At 43.0% G+C, this 14,133-nt stretch overlaps 1 protein-coding gene and 1 long non-coding RNA gene across 6 annotated transcripts in view; one reads left to right on the forward strand and one right to left on the reverse strand.

The window, feature by feature from the left end:
* Nucleotides 1-14,133, forward strand: part of snx29 (sorting nexin 29) — a 594,171-nt gene that overhangs the window by 97,608 nt on the left and 482,430 nt on the right. For all 5 annotated transcript variants that reach the window (XM_068003253.1, XM_068003254.1, XM_068003255.1 and 2 more), the window contains exon 12: nucleotides 10,357-10,420. In XM_068003253.1, coding sequence (XP_067859354.1) covers nucleotides 10,357-10,420 — 64 coding nt within the window. The remainder of the gene's footprint in view (nucleotides 1-10,356; nucleotides 10,421-14,133) is intronic.
* LOC137340652 (uncharacterized) overlaps nucleotides 1-14,133 on the reverse strand; it is a 47,458-nt gene that overhangs the window by 20,108 nt on the left and 13,217 nt on the right. The gene's annotated exons all lie outside the window — the stretch shown is intronic.

Below are 14,133 nucleotides of genomic sequence, written 5' to 3' on the forward strand. Positions count from 1 at the left end.
GTAACATATCAAAGTTTGCAGATGATACAAAGATGGGAGGGAAAGTAGAGAGTGAGGAGGACATAAAAAACCTGCAGGGGGATATAGACAGGCTGGGTGAGTGGGCGGAGATTTGGCAGATGCAATACAATATTGGAAAATGTGAGGTTATGCACTTTGGCAGGAAAAATCGGAGAGCAAGTTATTATCTTAATGGCGAGAAACTGGAAAGTACTGCAGTACAAAGGGATCTGGGGGTCCGAGTGCCGGTGCAGCAGGTGATCAAGAAGGCCAACGGAATGTTGGCTTTTATTGCTTGGGGGATAGAATATAAAAACAGGGAGGTATTGCTGCAGTTATATCAGGTATTGGTGAGACCGCACCTGGAATACTGCATACAGTTTTGGTGTTCATACTTAAGAAAAGACATACTTGCTCTCGAGGCAGTACAAAGAAGGTTCACTCGGTTAATCCCGGGGATGAGGGGGCGGACGTATGAGGAGAGGTTGAGTAGATTGGGACTCTACTCATTGGAGTTCAGAAGAATGAGAGGCGATCTTATTGAAACATATAAGATTGTGAAGGGGCTTGATCGGGTGGATGCGGTAAGGATGTTCCCAAGGATGGGTGAAACTAGAACGAGGGGGCATAATCTTAGAATAAGGGGCTGCTCTTTCAAAACTGAGATGAGGAGAAACTTCTTCACTCAGAGGGTAGTAGGTCTGTGGAATTTGCTGCCCCAGGAAGCTGTGGAAGCTACATCATTAAATAAATTTAAAACAGAAATAGACAGTTTCCTAGAAGTAAAGGGAATTAGGGGTTACGGGGAGCGGGCAGGAAATTGGACATGAATTTAGATCTGAGGTTAGGATCAGATCAGCCATGATCTTATTGAATGGCGGAGCAGGCTCGAGGGGCCGATTGGCCTGCTCCTGCTCCTATTTCTTATGTTCTTATTGTTTCTTGGCTTGGTGTGACCAGGAGGCTGACTCAGACAGTGGCAGTGTTCGAGTAATTGCTTGATTGGCTTTAGTTGTGCTGTCACAGCTTTGTGTATTACTATATTTGGGTGGGATGAAGTGTGTATCTTTTGCATTGTGCCTAAGTTAGTAGGAGATGTTGCTAATTGCTCTCCAGTCACTGGCAGAGACCAGGAATGGGAGCTAGATTTCACAGAAATGTCTTCTAGTTCAGCCTGTTTTTAAAGTGGACTATTTTACATGCTGCTCAACCTACATGGACCAAGTGGGAGGAGCTGCCTGGTGTACTTGATTTATAACCTTTCAGTTCTGGTAATAATTCACTTGGTTGAATGATTCTTGGAAACAAGCTATGACTTTTGAGTTCAGGGGCATGATTTTAGCATGGTGGCGGGAACTCAGCGGGTGGGTAAACCGGAAATACTTTTAGCATGTCGGATTGTGCGATTGCAACTCAATTGAAGGCACTTAATTTTACTTCCGGGTTTCGCGTCTCCAAGTTGCGCAGTGGGCGTACCACGCACCCACATGATGTGATGTGAACTGGAGTATTTAAAGGGCCAATGCAAAAATGGATTTTGAAGGAGAAAGGAGGAATAAGGGAAATGGAAGGACACAGAGCAAAGGCAGCACCCAGATTCAGCGACGCTTCCCTTGAGGTGCTACTGGCTGGTGTGCGAAGCAGGAGGGATGTGCTGTACCCAGCTGAAAGGAGGAAGTGACCAGCTTCTGCCACTAAGAAGACGTGGCTGGAGGTGACCGGAGAGTTGAGCAGCAGGAGCATGATGCCCAGGTCTTGGGTTCAATGCAGGAAGCGGATTAATGACTTAACCACGTCAGGAAAAGTGAGTGCATTTGCTGATTCATCCACATCCTGTGTTGTTCAACACCAGCCCACCCCCCCACTCCACCACTCTGTGTCGGCATGCCTACTCCATCACATCACGCCTCACACACACTTAAGTTTCAGCATCAGTTAACCTTCACTTTCTATGCACTTCTTCACCTCCCCATTTGTGCACCCATCACTGCCACTCACCCTAATCCTGATGCAGTATGATGCATCTGTCTGATAGTCACCCTCTGATGCATCTGTTTCATTGTCGGCCTCACCCAAAGCTGTGCATTCATCGGGTGAAGACGTCACCTTCAATCACTCACAGATCTGTTATTTCTTCCCTTCAGGAGAAGAGAGCGCAAAATGCAAGGGAGAGGAGTAGAACTGGAGGCGGACCATCATAAGTAGTCCCGTTGCAGATGCAGAGGAGGAGGCGATGAACATCAGTCCGACTGTTGCATGCCTATCCATCGGAGATGGCGAGACTGGCAACCCGCAGATGGCTGGTGACAGAACTTTAACATCCTTCACACACACGATGAATTGATTTTATCAATGATTGACCTGTTCTACACCTCATTATGGTCAATGGAAAGATTGTCATTTTTCCGATGAATAATTAATATTAGTTTCTGTTGTCTTCCAGGGCCTTCACGGATTCAACAACATTGAGCCGCCATGGAAGAAGGTGATTTCTCAGGAGCTCAATCCTTCTGAGGGTGCACCGTCACATGACATACAGCCATCCACAAGCGCTAATACTCACACTTCGTTGGGTCCTGTTAGCCAGATAGTTGGGTTGTCACCTGGTGATTCATCACTTACAAGTGTGCACGAGCAGACACTGGTGGCAGGGGCAGTTGTGGAGAGTCTGCATCGGGGGGTGCACTCCTCTCCAAGCTCTGCTCAGTTGGACACAGATGCTGAACCCCGGGGGCCATCGTTGAGAAGGGGAATGATAGATGTACAGCTGTACCTTTGTGAAGTACTGGAAAACGTGCCACGCACACTGTCCACAATAGCAGAGAGGATGGAGGAGTCCAACTCAATCGCTGGTGGGCTGGTGGCGCAGGTAAGTGCAGGAATGTCTGCGATGGAGAGAATGCTATCCTCCATTGAGCTTCAAGTATGGCTCTCTAATGAGTCCACACAGGCCATGACCAGGGCCGTGCGGATTCTGGATGCCAACATGTCTGCCGCCTTAAACAGGTAGACAGATACTTCAGCCATGACCTTAGAATGCGGCACATCTGCTCACCAACCTGTTGGCCAGCAGAGTGGTGGGAGTGATGTTGCGCTGGCCTGGGAGAGGGATGATGGCGAAAGGGGACATGGACTTGGGTACTGCACTCAATGCGCTACCATGTCTCACATGTTGCCCCTTCTCAACCAGTACCTGCAATGCTGCCTCCTCTCCTGATGGCCAACACTGCTCCTGGACAGGTGCAGATGGAGCAGTCATTGGCGGGGCCCTCACGTGCTCCAAAACCCAGAGGTCATAGGCCGAGAGCATCTCAGTAGTCAGGGAAGGGATATGAGCAACCTGTCACTACCTCTGCTGAAGCCACAGGGGATGCACCACGTAAAAGCAGTAGGCAGAGAAAGGCTAAGCAATTGTAATTCATCAAGGGTATGCAAAAGTGTAATTGACGAAATGTTATGTTAATTTCTGTTTTTTTTTGTTTGTTGTACTAAATGCAATAATCACTGTCATGTCTTGTCCATTATTGAGTCCCTTTTATGAATTCGTGCTTTCATGTGCTTCATCATGAATACCAAGACATGATGCCACCCATTGGGCACGTGTGCAATGGGTGTATGCGTGGTTGAAGGACTGGTTTGTGGAAACGGAGGTGGGGGGGCAGAGGGGTAGGGGTGGGGATTGCTGGTGGTGGTGGTGGTGGTGGTTGTTCCAGGCAGCCTGAGTAGTTCAAAGTCATCAATTTACAGATCTCATTATGAGAACTTGTTAGAGATGAGTGAATCCCTGGCATCATGGGCAGCAATGTGTGCCGTTGCTGTGGCGACAAGTTCCCCATCTTCATTTTCCTCCTTGTCCTCGTCTTCAGTGTTTCCCGCAGATGAGGATGCTTCATGACGACATTTGACCTACTCCACCTGTAACCCCCTCTGCTGAGCGATCTCGTGCAGGATGCTGCACACAACGATTATTCTGCACACCCTCGCTGGCGAGTACTGAAAGGCTCCCCCAGATCTATCCAGGCACCTGAATCGCATCTTCAACCTTCCTATGGCTTGTTCAGTGACAGACCTGGTGGTAATGTGACTGTCGTTGTACTGCTGCTGTGCCTCATTGATGGGGTTTCTTACAGGTGTTATGAGCCACGTCTGCTGGGGGTATCCCTTGACTTAAGTCTGTCTTCTGTGTGGAAGAGGTCTGGGATGTTGGACTCAGGCAAAAGGAAGGAATCATGGCAGCTGCCAGGGAATCTGGCATATGCCTGCAGAAATCTCCACCGGTGGTCGCACACCAGCTGTGCGTTGATGGAATGATATCCCTTTTGGTTTATGAACAGTCCTGGCTCATGTGCAGGTCCTCGGATTGCTATGTGTGTGCAATCAATTACGCCCTGTACCCAGGGGAAACCAGCCAGAGAGTTGAAACCCATTGCACTCTCAGTCTGGCTGATGTTGTCATGGGGGACGTTGACGTAGTCGGATACCCTGGCAAACAAGTCATCTGTCACCTGTGCAGATGATTGAGACACCCTGGAGATGTCACTGGTGGCACCCCGGAAGGATCAGGGGGGCGAAGAAATTGAGGGCAGTGGTGACTTCAACTGCGATGGGCAATGCATGGCCACCAGTCCCAGCTGGGAACAGCTCTTCATGAAGTAGCATGCAGATGTCTGCAATCACCTGCCGACTCAATCTGAGCCTGCATAGGTGTTGCTCCTCAGAGTTCACGAAGCTCAGCCTCTGCCAGTAGACCCTCTCATGGGGGTAGTGCCTCCTGCGACCTCGGCCCCTCAGTTGGTCCCCTCTCTGCTTTTCTCCAGGTCCTTGTTGCGCATCTCTGTCTGCACCTGCAGATCCCAGAACTGCATGCCATGCCTGCCGCAGATGGCGATGTGCCTCCTCCTCAGATGTACTATAGAATAGATCCATTGCGCCCCCCCCCCGATCCTGATGATGTCAGTTTGAGGGGTCCAAAATGTAGGTAAATTTGTGTGAACACAAGAATTTTGAGTGTGAACAAAGAAATCTCAGTCTAAACACACAGAACCCCCAGCCAAAGGTTTGTCTGAGAGAACTGAGTGCCCTACTGCAATAACTCATCTTTTATTGAGATGTGCTAATCACTGGTTTAAAGGGCCAAATGAGCTTCGGCTGCTACTCCCCTCCGATTCTATGGCATGTTTCAGAAGCCACGGGAGACACGTTCAGGAGGAGTTAAATTTGATTCTGTTGCAGAGTCAACAAAAAGTTAATTAGCTAAAGTCTTTCAACTACTTGAATTGGCCCTTTAAATATCGGCCCGTCGGCTTTAAATGGTGGTGGGACTTTTGGGTGTCTGTTGCGCGCGCGCATCCTTAACGTGCCTGGGTCAAACCCGGATGCGGTCCCTCCAAAAAGCTGGTACTTTAACCTCCCACCTGTCCTCAACCCACCTGTTCTCGGGAGTTAAAATTACCCCACAGATGTCTGTTCTTGAGCATCCTCTGTATAGAATTCAAATACAAAGGATGAAAAGAAATAATAGCAAAAGGTTGCAGTGAAGCCCTCCTGAGTCTAATGAGATGCAGAGGTTTTCTGAATTTATCATTAGTGGGATAACAGCATGAGAATTACCACAAACATTTTTGACTGAATTCTCTGTTCCCTACTTTCCAACGAAAAGAGTGAGTTAGTGCTGGGTAGTCCCATTAATGGAACCGATGAGTCCGACTCACTAGTTCCAGAGGATTTCTGCAATAATGGCTTTTCCTACCAGCAGGTGTATATGGCTAGACTGTAAGTAAACTGAAGATACAGCAGGATACAAATATTTGAAACCGTTCCAATATTATTATTTAAATATGTGGTATGATCTGTGGCAGTCACAGCAATGGATTATGAATTCTGGAATGTACAAAGGGAAAATATGTAACCTGCACACTGGGGAGCTCAACAGTCTGTCCCTGTCTGGAAGACAAATCAAGTTTACAATTTAACCCTTCTCTGGAAAAAATTCTCCAAATCATGTGGGCTTGCAGTTCTCATTCTTCTCTGCAAGATTCAGTAATCCAATTAAATTTTTCTGTCTTTCTTGACTTGCAAGTTTTCTTAATCTTGGCTTCAAATCTCAGTACAATATTTACAAGTTAACTTAGCAATGCAAAACATTACAGTTGCAACCTTGCTGCGTACTTCATCCTCATTTTGATTTTGTCCTCAAAAGCCTGCTATCAAGGGTTATAACCACGGCCTTGATAATGAGCTTGGGGTATTTTGTTTATTATGGTGCAGAAATGCCCCTGTTTACTCTCCGGGTCCTCTGTTCCTCTCAATGCAGTGAACTCAGTCCATGAACTGTCAATACCAGAGTTTGTTTTAGAGAAACGTTCAAGATGAATCTTATCACAGTACAATTGTAAAATATGGCTGTCACTTTCTGGAGTGATGGCTGCTGCAATTTTGTGGAAATGTAGATTATATTGCCCATTTGGAGAGAACTGCAAGTACCTCCATCTGTCTTGTACAACAAGAACAGAGTGATGACATGTAGATGTGGATGGAAATTGCATGTAGACTGACAGTCACTTTTCGTAAATTTCAACTATCAGATATAAAATTAATGAGTATGCACTGAAAAGAATTGCTGTGGAAAAATAGTGTCAGGAAATTTGAAAACTTGCAAGTGGAATTCATTGTGTATGTTTGCTTGTAGCCATTCATTTGTCATTGTCACAAATGTGTGAATTTGCTTTTGACAGTTTAAAATATTGTTCAAATGGCCACTGATTTAAATTGCTAATGGTTGCTTCAATGGGAACAGCAGAATTTCCTGCTTAAAGCAATGAGGGATCCATTGTGTTTGTTTGGCACTATGAAAATGGATGAAGTATTGCAAATGAAATTATATTTTAGCTTGTGCCGGAAAGTTGTGTTAAGCTGTACTTTGGAACTGGAATGTGGATTAACATGGTTTTCCTGGAGATGAATCTGTAAGCATGTGAAAGCAATCTCGTATATAAAACAGTTAGCATCAGCCATTATATGTTTGTGCCAGGAAATGACACACTTGCGATTTCCTAGGACGATAGCTCCGAAGCCCCAATGAGTTAGAGACTGCAAGGTTTTTCAGGTCAGCAGTTAATTCCGTGATCAGCCAGGGGACTTGTTTTCTGATGCTTGCGTTACATGCATCGTAATTCAATTCCAGTTGATACTGTGATGGATGTAGGGTGAAAGGTCAGAGAGGGACCAAATTTGTCAGCTAGGGACCATTATAGCCTTCTCAAAAAGGGAAATTACCCATATAGACTATTTTCATTATATCTGTACTCTGAGCATATAGCACTTCAATAAACAATAATCGTTCCACTGAACTGTAAATAAATATTTTAGTTTCTTTAGCCTGTTTAATATTCCTTCACTGTCAAAGAAGATGTGCAAAAACTAAACTTAATCCAGTAAACAAATTACTGCAAGTAAAGTAATTAATCCTTAATCCGCGACTCAAGACATCCCCCAATTCAACTCTCCAAGTGTCATTACTGAAAAGGTAAAGCTTCCAGATCATGAAGGACAAAGTCACTTTCAGGAACTGATGTGACACACTTGAAAAAGATACTGGTTCCACATTATGCTTGAATTTGTGAACTTAAAATAGTTCTTTTAAACAAAATTTAAAGAAAGATTATAATCGACATAGCATAGGTCTGGATCATTAGACATGTTGATTTGGTTAGTGATCTGCTCCAAGTGCATACATAAAGTAAACTGCACATCAAACATTAATATCTGGGGATTAGGTCTGCCACAGAGCTTGGAGCCCAAGTTTCTAAACCAATACCACAGATGACTGAGCAACCAACCACAACATTGATGATGGGCTACTCAAGTAGGACATTCAGGTATCATTCAAAGAAGTAGCTCCATGGCTCAGGACATCTCCCAGTCCTATGAGGGGTGACTCCCCATTTGAATAAGATCAGAGTTTGATACCCAGTTGCTGCCATCCTTTCTGGAGAACCATCTAAGAGTTCACGCCTCCTGGGCACCTGGGTCCTAGAGTGCCTCTGAAGTTCCACAGCAGTTGTTGGCTTGATTCTCTGCACAACTTAAGTCCAGTATAACTAAGTTACAGGACACTTCCAAAAGATATCTGTTTCTGTCTACATTAACTGCAGCAAGCAAAAGCCAACATTGTATATAATATTAGATGTCAGGTTTTTTCAATATTGACATATTTGCCCCTCCTATATGGCCTTGTTAAAGTAAATTAATATGCTTACATGAGTGAGATTTTTTTCTTTTGTTGTTATTTTCTCTTGAAAGCAGTAATGCCTGCCTTCTGAGATAATTTACAATCTCTTCTAATCTTGTGACCCAATTATCATATTGCAAAACCAAAGAGGCTTTTGTTGAAAAAGCACAGTTTGAAATTGAAGTCTTGTTCAGTATTATCCAGGACTATATTTTTCATTACAGTTGTGTGTGTGTATGTACATGTTGTAATCCTTGGTATTTATTTGCATCTTCAGTGTTGCCTTTTCTCTTGTGTTAATATAATTTATTTTCAAGCTTCTTTATTGCACAGCCCTGAGAGATTGGAAATTGTTCTGAAATTATGCAGCATTCTATGAGATTAGAGAAAATACACATGAAATAGCAGTCCCTAGTGGTCCTCAATTTACAAACAGAAGTGGCAATAATTGGAGAAGTATATGTTAAGCGCACAGGCTAAGATTTTATTCCTGATGTAAGGTAAAAGATTTTTTTTAATAATAACCTTTTACATAAAATTACATAGAAATTACAACATGGAAACAAGCCTTTTGCCCCACCCATTTCATGTTGGTGTTTATCCCCCACATAAGAAGTCATCTTAATCCCATGTGCCCGCCATCTTCCTATGTCCCTTTATTCCCTTCTCCCTCAACCACTTATCTAACCTGTTCTTAAATGTTGATAGTGTGTCTGCTTCAATCACTAACTCCGCTTATCCATTCCACAGCCTCAAAATCCTCTGTGTAAAAAAAAGGTTTCTCCTGCTCTCTCTTATCTTACATTTAATCCGTGTCCCCTTATTCTAGACCTCTCTATCACTGAAACCAGTCAGTTTCTATCTACTCTGTCCTATCGCTTCATAGTTTGAAGCACCTCAATCAATTCACCCTGTGATCTCCTCTGTTCTACCAAAAACAGCCCCAATTTTTGAAATCTTTCTTTGTATTTGTATTTCCCCGTACCAGGCAGCATTTTAGTGAATCTGCGCTGTACTCTCTCTATTCCCTCAACAGGGAATAGCCCAAAACTGCGCACAATATTCCAACTGTGGTCTTACTAATATTTTATATAGAGTCACCATTACAAATCAACTTTTATATTATATATCTCTTGCCATAAAACGGAATATTCCATTACCTTTTTTATTGGCCTTATCCACTTGAGAGACTGCATTTAATGTCTTGTTAACCTGAACCCCCAAATCTCTCTGCTTTTCTACATCATTCAAGTTTCCCCCATTCAAAGTAGAATAATTTTTTTTTAAACCAAAATTTACCACCTCACATTGACTGACATTGAATTCCATCTGCCACTTTTTTTGCCAATTCCACCATCTTGTTCCTATTCCTTTGCAGCTCCTTTGGTTCTTGGGATTATTTACTCTTCCTCCCATTTTGGCATTTTCTGCAAATTTGGACACAATTCTTTCTAGCCCACATCCAAATCATTGGTGTATACAGTGAACAGTATTGGTCCCAGAACAAAACCCTGTGGGACACCGCTACCCACTTGCAACCACTCTGAGGAACTGCCCTTAACTTCTACTCTCTGTTTCCTCCCTTCTAACTAGTTTTTAATGCAATTTTCTACCCAGCCCCTAAATCCATACTCCCTAACTTTCTCCAGTAGTCTCCTGTGTGGTACCTTGTCAAAGGCTTTCTGAAAGTCCATGTACACCACATGCATTGCATTTCCCTCCATCCACCATATCTGTCACCTCCTCAAAGAACTCTATCAAGCTTGTTGAGCACAATCTTCCTTTCTGAAATCCGTGTTAACTGTTTCTAATTATTTTCTCTTAATTTAGACATTTTAGTAATTTCATCTTTCTTTGAAGATTTCAATATTTTCCCTACGAACGATGATAAACGAACTGGCTTTTATTTCCTTGGGTTAGCTTTGTTTCCCTTTTTGAAAATGGGTATTACATTAGCCTCTAATGCAGTCCTCAGGCACACATCCACTCTCACTAGAACCTTGGAATATAATTGGACAAGTGAAACACAGTATTTCTAGCTCAGGAATGTGTGGAACAAGAAAACAGTTAGTTTTGCATCAGTTATATTGTCAGTATACCTGTTAATCTAAGGTTTGTTTCCTCAGATGAACTACGACAAGCCATTGTAGCCATGATGAACAGAAAAGACGAACTGGAAGAGCAAAACAGGTATTGTTTGAAGATGACATCTCCTCCATGCAGTAAGTTAACCACACATTGAATGATATGTGGATCAAACCCTAGGTTTGCTGCATACCAGAGTCTTTGGTGAGATAATAAGGACAAAATTCATTCTTCTGTTCTATTTATGTGCTCATAAAATTATGCTTTCCCCATGAGAGAAATGACAGAATACAGCCTTTGTACTCCCTACTTAAACCATGTTAGCTAAGCACTTGTAGAATCGTGTCACAGAACCTAATTATCTTAGTTAAACTTTGTGATCCAATGGTGAAGTTATTTTGCCATTCTTCAAATATATCATGTTCATTTAGAATCATAGAATGGTTACAACACAGAAGGAGGGCATTCGGCCCATCGAGCCCATGCCGGCTCTTAGTAAGAGCAATCCAGTTAGTCCCATTCCCCCGCTCTTTCCCTGTAGCCCTGCAAATTTTTTCCCTTCAGGTATTTATCCAATTCCTTTTTGAAAGCCACGATTGAATCTGCTTCCCCTACTCTTTCAGGCAGCGCATTCTAGATCATAACTACTCGCTGCGTAAAAAAGTTTTCCCTCATGTCATCTTTGGTTCTTTTGCCAATTACCTTAAATCTGTGTCCTTTGGTTATCGACCCTTCTGCCAATGGGCGCAGTTTCTCTTTATTTATTTTATCTAAACCCTTCATGATTTTCAGCACTTGTATCAAATCTCCTCTCAACCTTCTCTGCTCTAAGGAGAACATCCCCAGCTTCTCCAGTCTATGACACGTAACTGAAGTCCCTCATCCCTGGAACCATTCTAGTAAATCTTTTCTGCACCCTTTAAGGTCTTCACGTCCTTCCTAAAATACGGTGCCCAGAATTGGACACAATACCCCAGTTGTAGTCGAACCAGTGTTTTATAAAGGTTCAACATAACTTCCTCGCTTTTGTACTCTATGCCTCTATTTATAAAGCCCAGGATCCTGTATGCTTTTTTAACCACTTTCTCAACCTGTCCTGCCACCTTCAAAGATTTGTGCACATATACCCTCAGGTCTCTCTGTTCCTGCATCCCCTTTACAATTGTACCATTTAGTTTATATTGCTTCTCCTCATTCTTCCTGTCAAAATGTATCACTGCGTTAAATTTCATCTGCCATGTGTCCGCCCGTTCCACCAGTCTGTCTATGTCCTCTTGAAGTCTATTACTATCCTCCTCACTGTTTACTACACTTCCAAGCTTTGTGTCATCTGCAAATTTTGAAACTGTGTCCTGTACACCCAAGTTCAAGTCTTCAATATATAATCAAAAGAAAAAAATCAGTGGTCCTAGTGCTGACCCCTGGGGAATACCACTGCATACATGATTTACATGATTCTGGGATCTGTTACTTCCATTGGGTGGAGTTGGGTCTTTTTTGTATAATGAATGATCTAATTTTATAGATGCTTGACTGCTGCAAAATTAGAACACAGAGGTATTTAAAGGCTATGAAAAGCTGAGTAGTTTCTTCCATTTGTGCCTGTGGGGGGGTGGGGGAGTATAATCCTATGAGTTAATGCAAGGAAAACCTCATTTGGAAAAATGAGGATTATTCCTCAGTAAATTACTTTTGAGATGCTTGTAGAGGTATAGAACTTGACATTTTTGGAGTTCGCTTCTCTTCTCCCCCCGCCCCCCCCCCATTTTCTTCTCTCCTCCAAAAGGTGGTGGTTCATCCTGGGGCCCAATTCTATGGGTGCCAGCAGCCCTTTGGTACCTTACCAAAGTAGCCATTATTCATGCCTCAGCCTGGGTATTGTTTGTCCACAAGCTGTGAGCACTGGAGCGGATGACTAACACATTCAACCCTAACTAATTGTGTCCTAAGCCAATGTGAATTTTTTGGTAGGGGTTACTGGATGGTGATTGTGAGTGAGAACACTAATTGTTTTTATTTTTGCCTTGTTAGCCAATGAGGGCAATTGTACCACCCCTGCCACCTGGGGTGAGATTATCTAATTTAGTGCAGACAAGGGTTCAAACCTGGGACTTCCCTGGTCTATGTGGGTCATAGTGATGCTTTTCCTACTGAACCACTAGGGTAGTTCCACATTTTTGTTTGTTTTTATTTAAAATGGAGATCAACTTGCAGTCAAGTGCTGAGTGTTCAGAGACTCTGCAATGTGATAAGATCATTTAATTATTTGTGTAATTTGCAAATGTCAAGAAGATGTTTTTTATCCCTATTTTGGTAGGTTGTATGCAACTTTTGTAGTGGGTTTGACATTTGCTTTCTATCATCTTGATACGCACGATGTTCCTTTTTGTAAAACCTGTGAAGTTTATTACATTTTTACTGTTCATAAAGTAAAATTGTTGAGCTAATTTCTTTTATGATGCAAGTTTCAATTATTACATATTTTGGCAAAGACTTGGAAATGGAAACTCAATTCAAGTTGATGCTTGCTTGCTCTCTGCTTTCCTAGAGTATTCACACCACTGGTTACACACGGGAGAGGGGATTGAAATTTAAAATAAGCACATCAAGCCTTGCACACCTGTGCATCAGTACATAAGATGCAAAAGACAGAAAGCACCATGGCTTGCTGAAATAGATTTTAATTTAAATTACCTATTTAAACAGGCAGAATTTTATTAAGACTGGATTGAAAATTGTGCCAGACTTGTAGATGGAAAGTAGGATTTTAGTCTAGATTAAGATACGCTGGAGAACTGCACAGTGTAATGTAATACAGATCTACAGATAATTAAGTTGAATCCAAACGAACAGTTTTTGCTTATATAGTTCATTTAACTCTTTGAGTACTGAATATCTTGCCGTTCTCCTACTCATACTTCTTTTGACTCCAGAAAAATGCTCGTTTTATTTCTTATCCTTAGTATAAGGCAAAATTAACTAATATTTGGAACTATAACAACAAAAACTTGTATTTCTCAGCACCTTTTGTTATCTCCAGACTCTACAAGTCCAGTGTTCTCCTGACCGGCCTCCTGTCCTCCACCCTCCATAAACTTGAGCTCATTCAAAACCCTGCTGCCCATATCCTAACTCACAACAAGTCCCATTCACCCATCACCCCTGTGTTCGCTGATCTACATTGGCTCTTGGTCCTACAATGCCTTGATTTTAAAATTCTTGTGTTCAAATCCCTCCCTGGCCTCACCCCTCCCATTCTCTGTAACCTCCTCCAGACTTACATACCTCCTGAGAACTCTACATTCCTCCCATTCTGGCCTCTTGTGCATCCCCTACTTCCTTCACTGCACCATTGGCCGCTGTGCCTCCAGTCGTCTAAGTCCAAAGCTCTGGAATTCCCCCCCTGAACCTCTTAGCCTTTCCACTCCTCTCTCCTCCTTTAAGACGTTGCTTAAAACCTACCTTTTTGACCAAGCATTTGGTCACCTGTCCTAACGTCTCCTCCTTTGGCTCGGTGTCAATTTTTGTCTGATTAAGCTTCTGTGAAGCGCCTTGGGATGTTTTACTGTGGTGAAGGCGCTATATAAATGCAAGTTGTTGTTCAGTGGAGCTCCTTAAATCGACTACTACGTTGCCAGGAAGGGAAATTGGGTGGTCATGAGTTCAGTGGAAATGGTTGAAGGGAGCAGAAAGTAGTTCTCATGGATGGAAGAGTTTGGACAGGACAGAGGGGAGATGGGGGACAAACGAGAGATGAGGATTTAGGGTTAGCGTGGGAGGGAGGCACAGGAAGGTTTGCTTTAGGATGGTAAGCGGAT

The sequence above is a fragment of the Heptranchias perlo genome, chromosome 22 (assembly GCF_035084215.1).
Source record: "Heptranchias perlo isolate sHepPer1 chromosome 22, sHepPer1.hap1, whole genome shotgun sequence".
NCBI classification, from domain to species: domain Eukaryota; kingdom Metazoa; phylum Chordata; class Chondrichthyes; order Hexanchiformes; family Hexanchidae; genus Heptranchias; species Heptranchias perlo.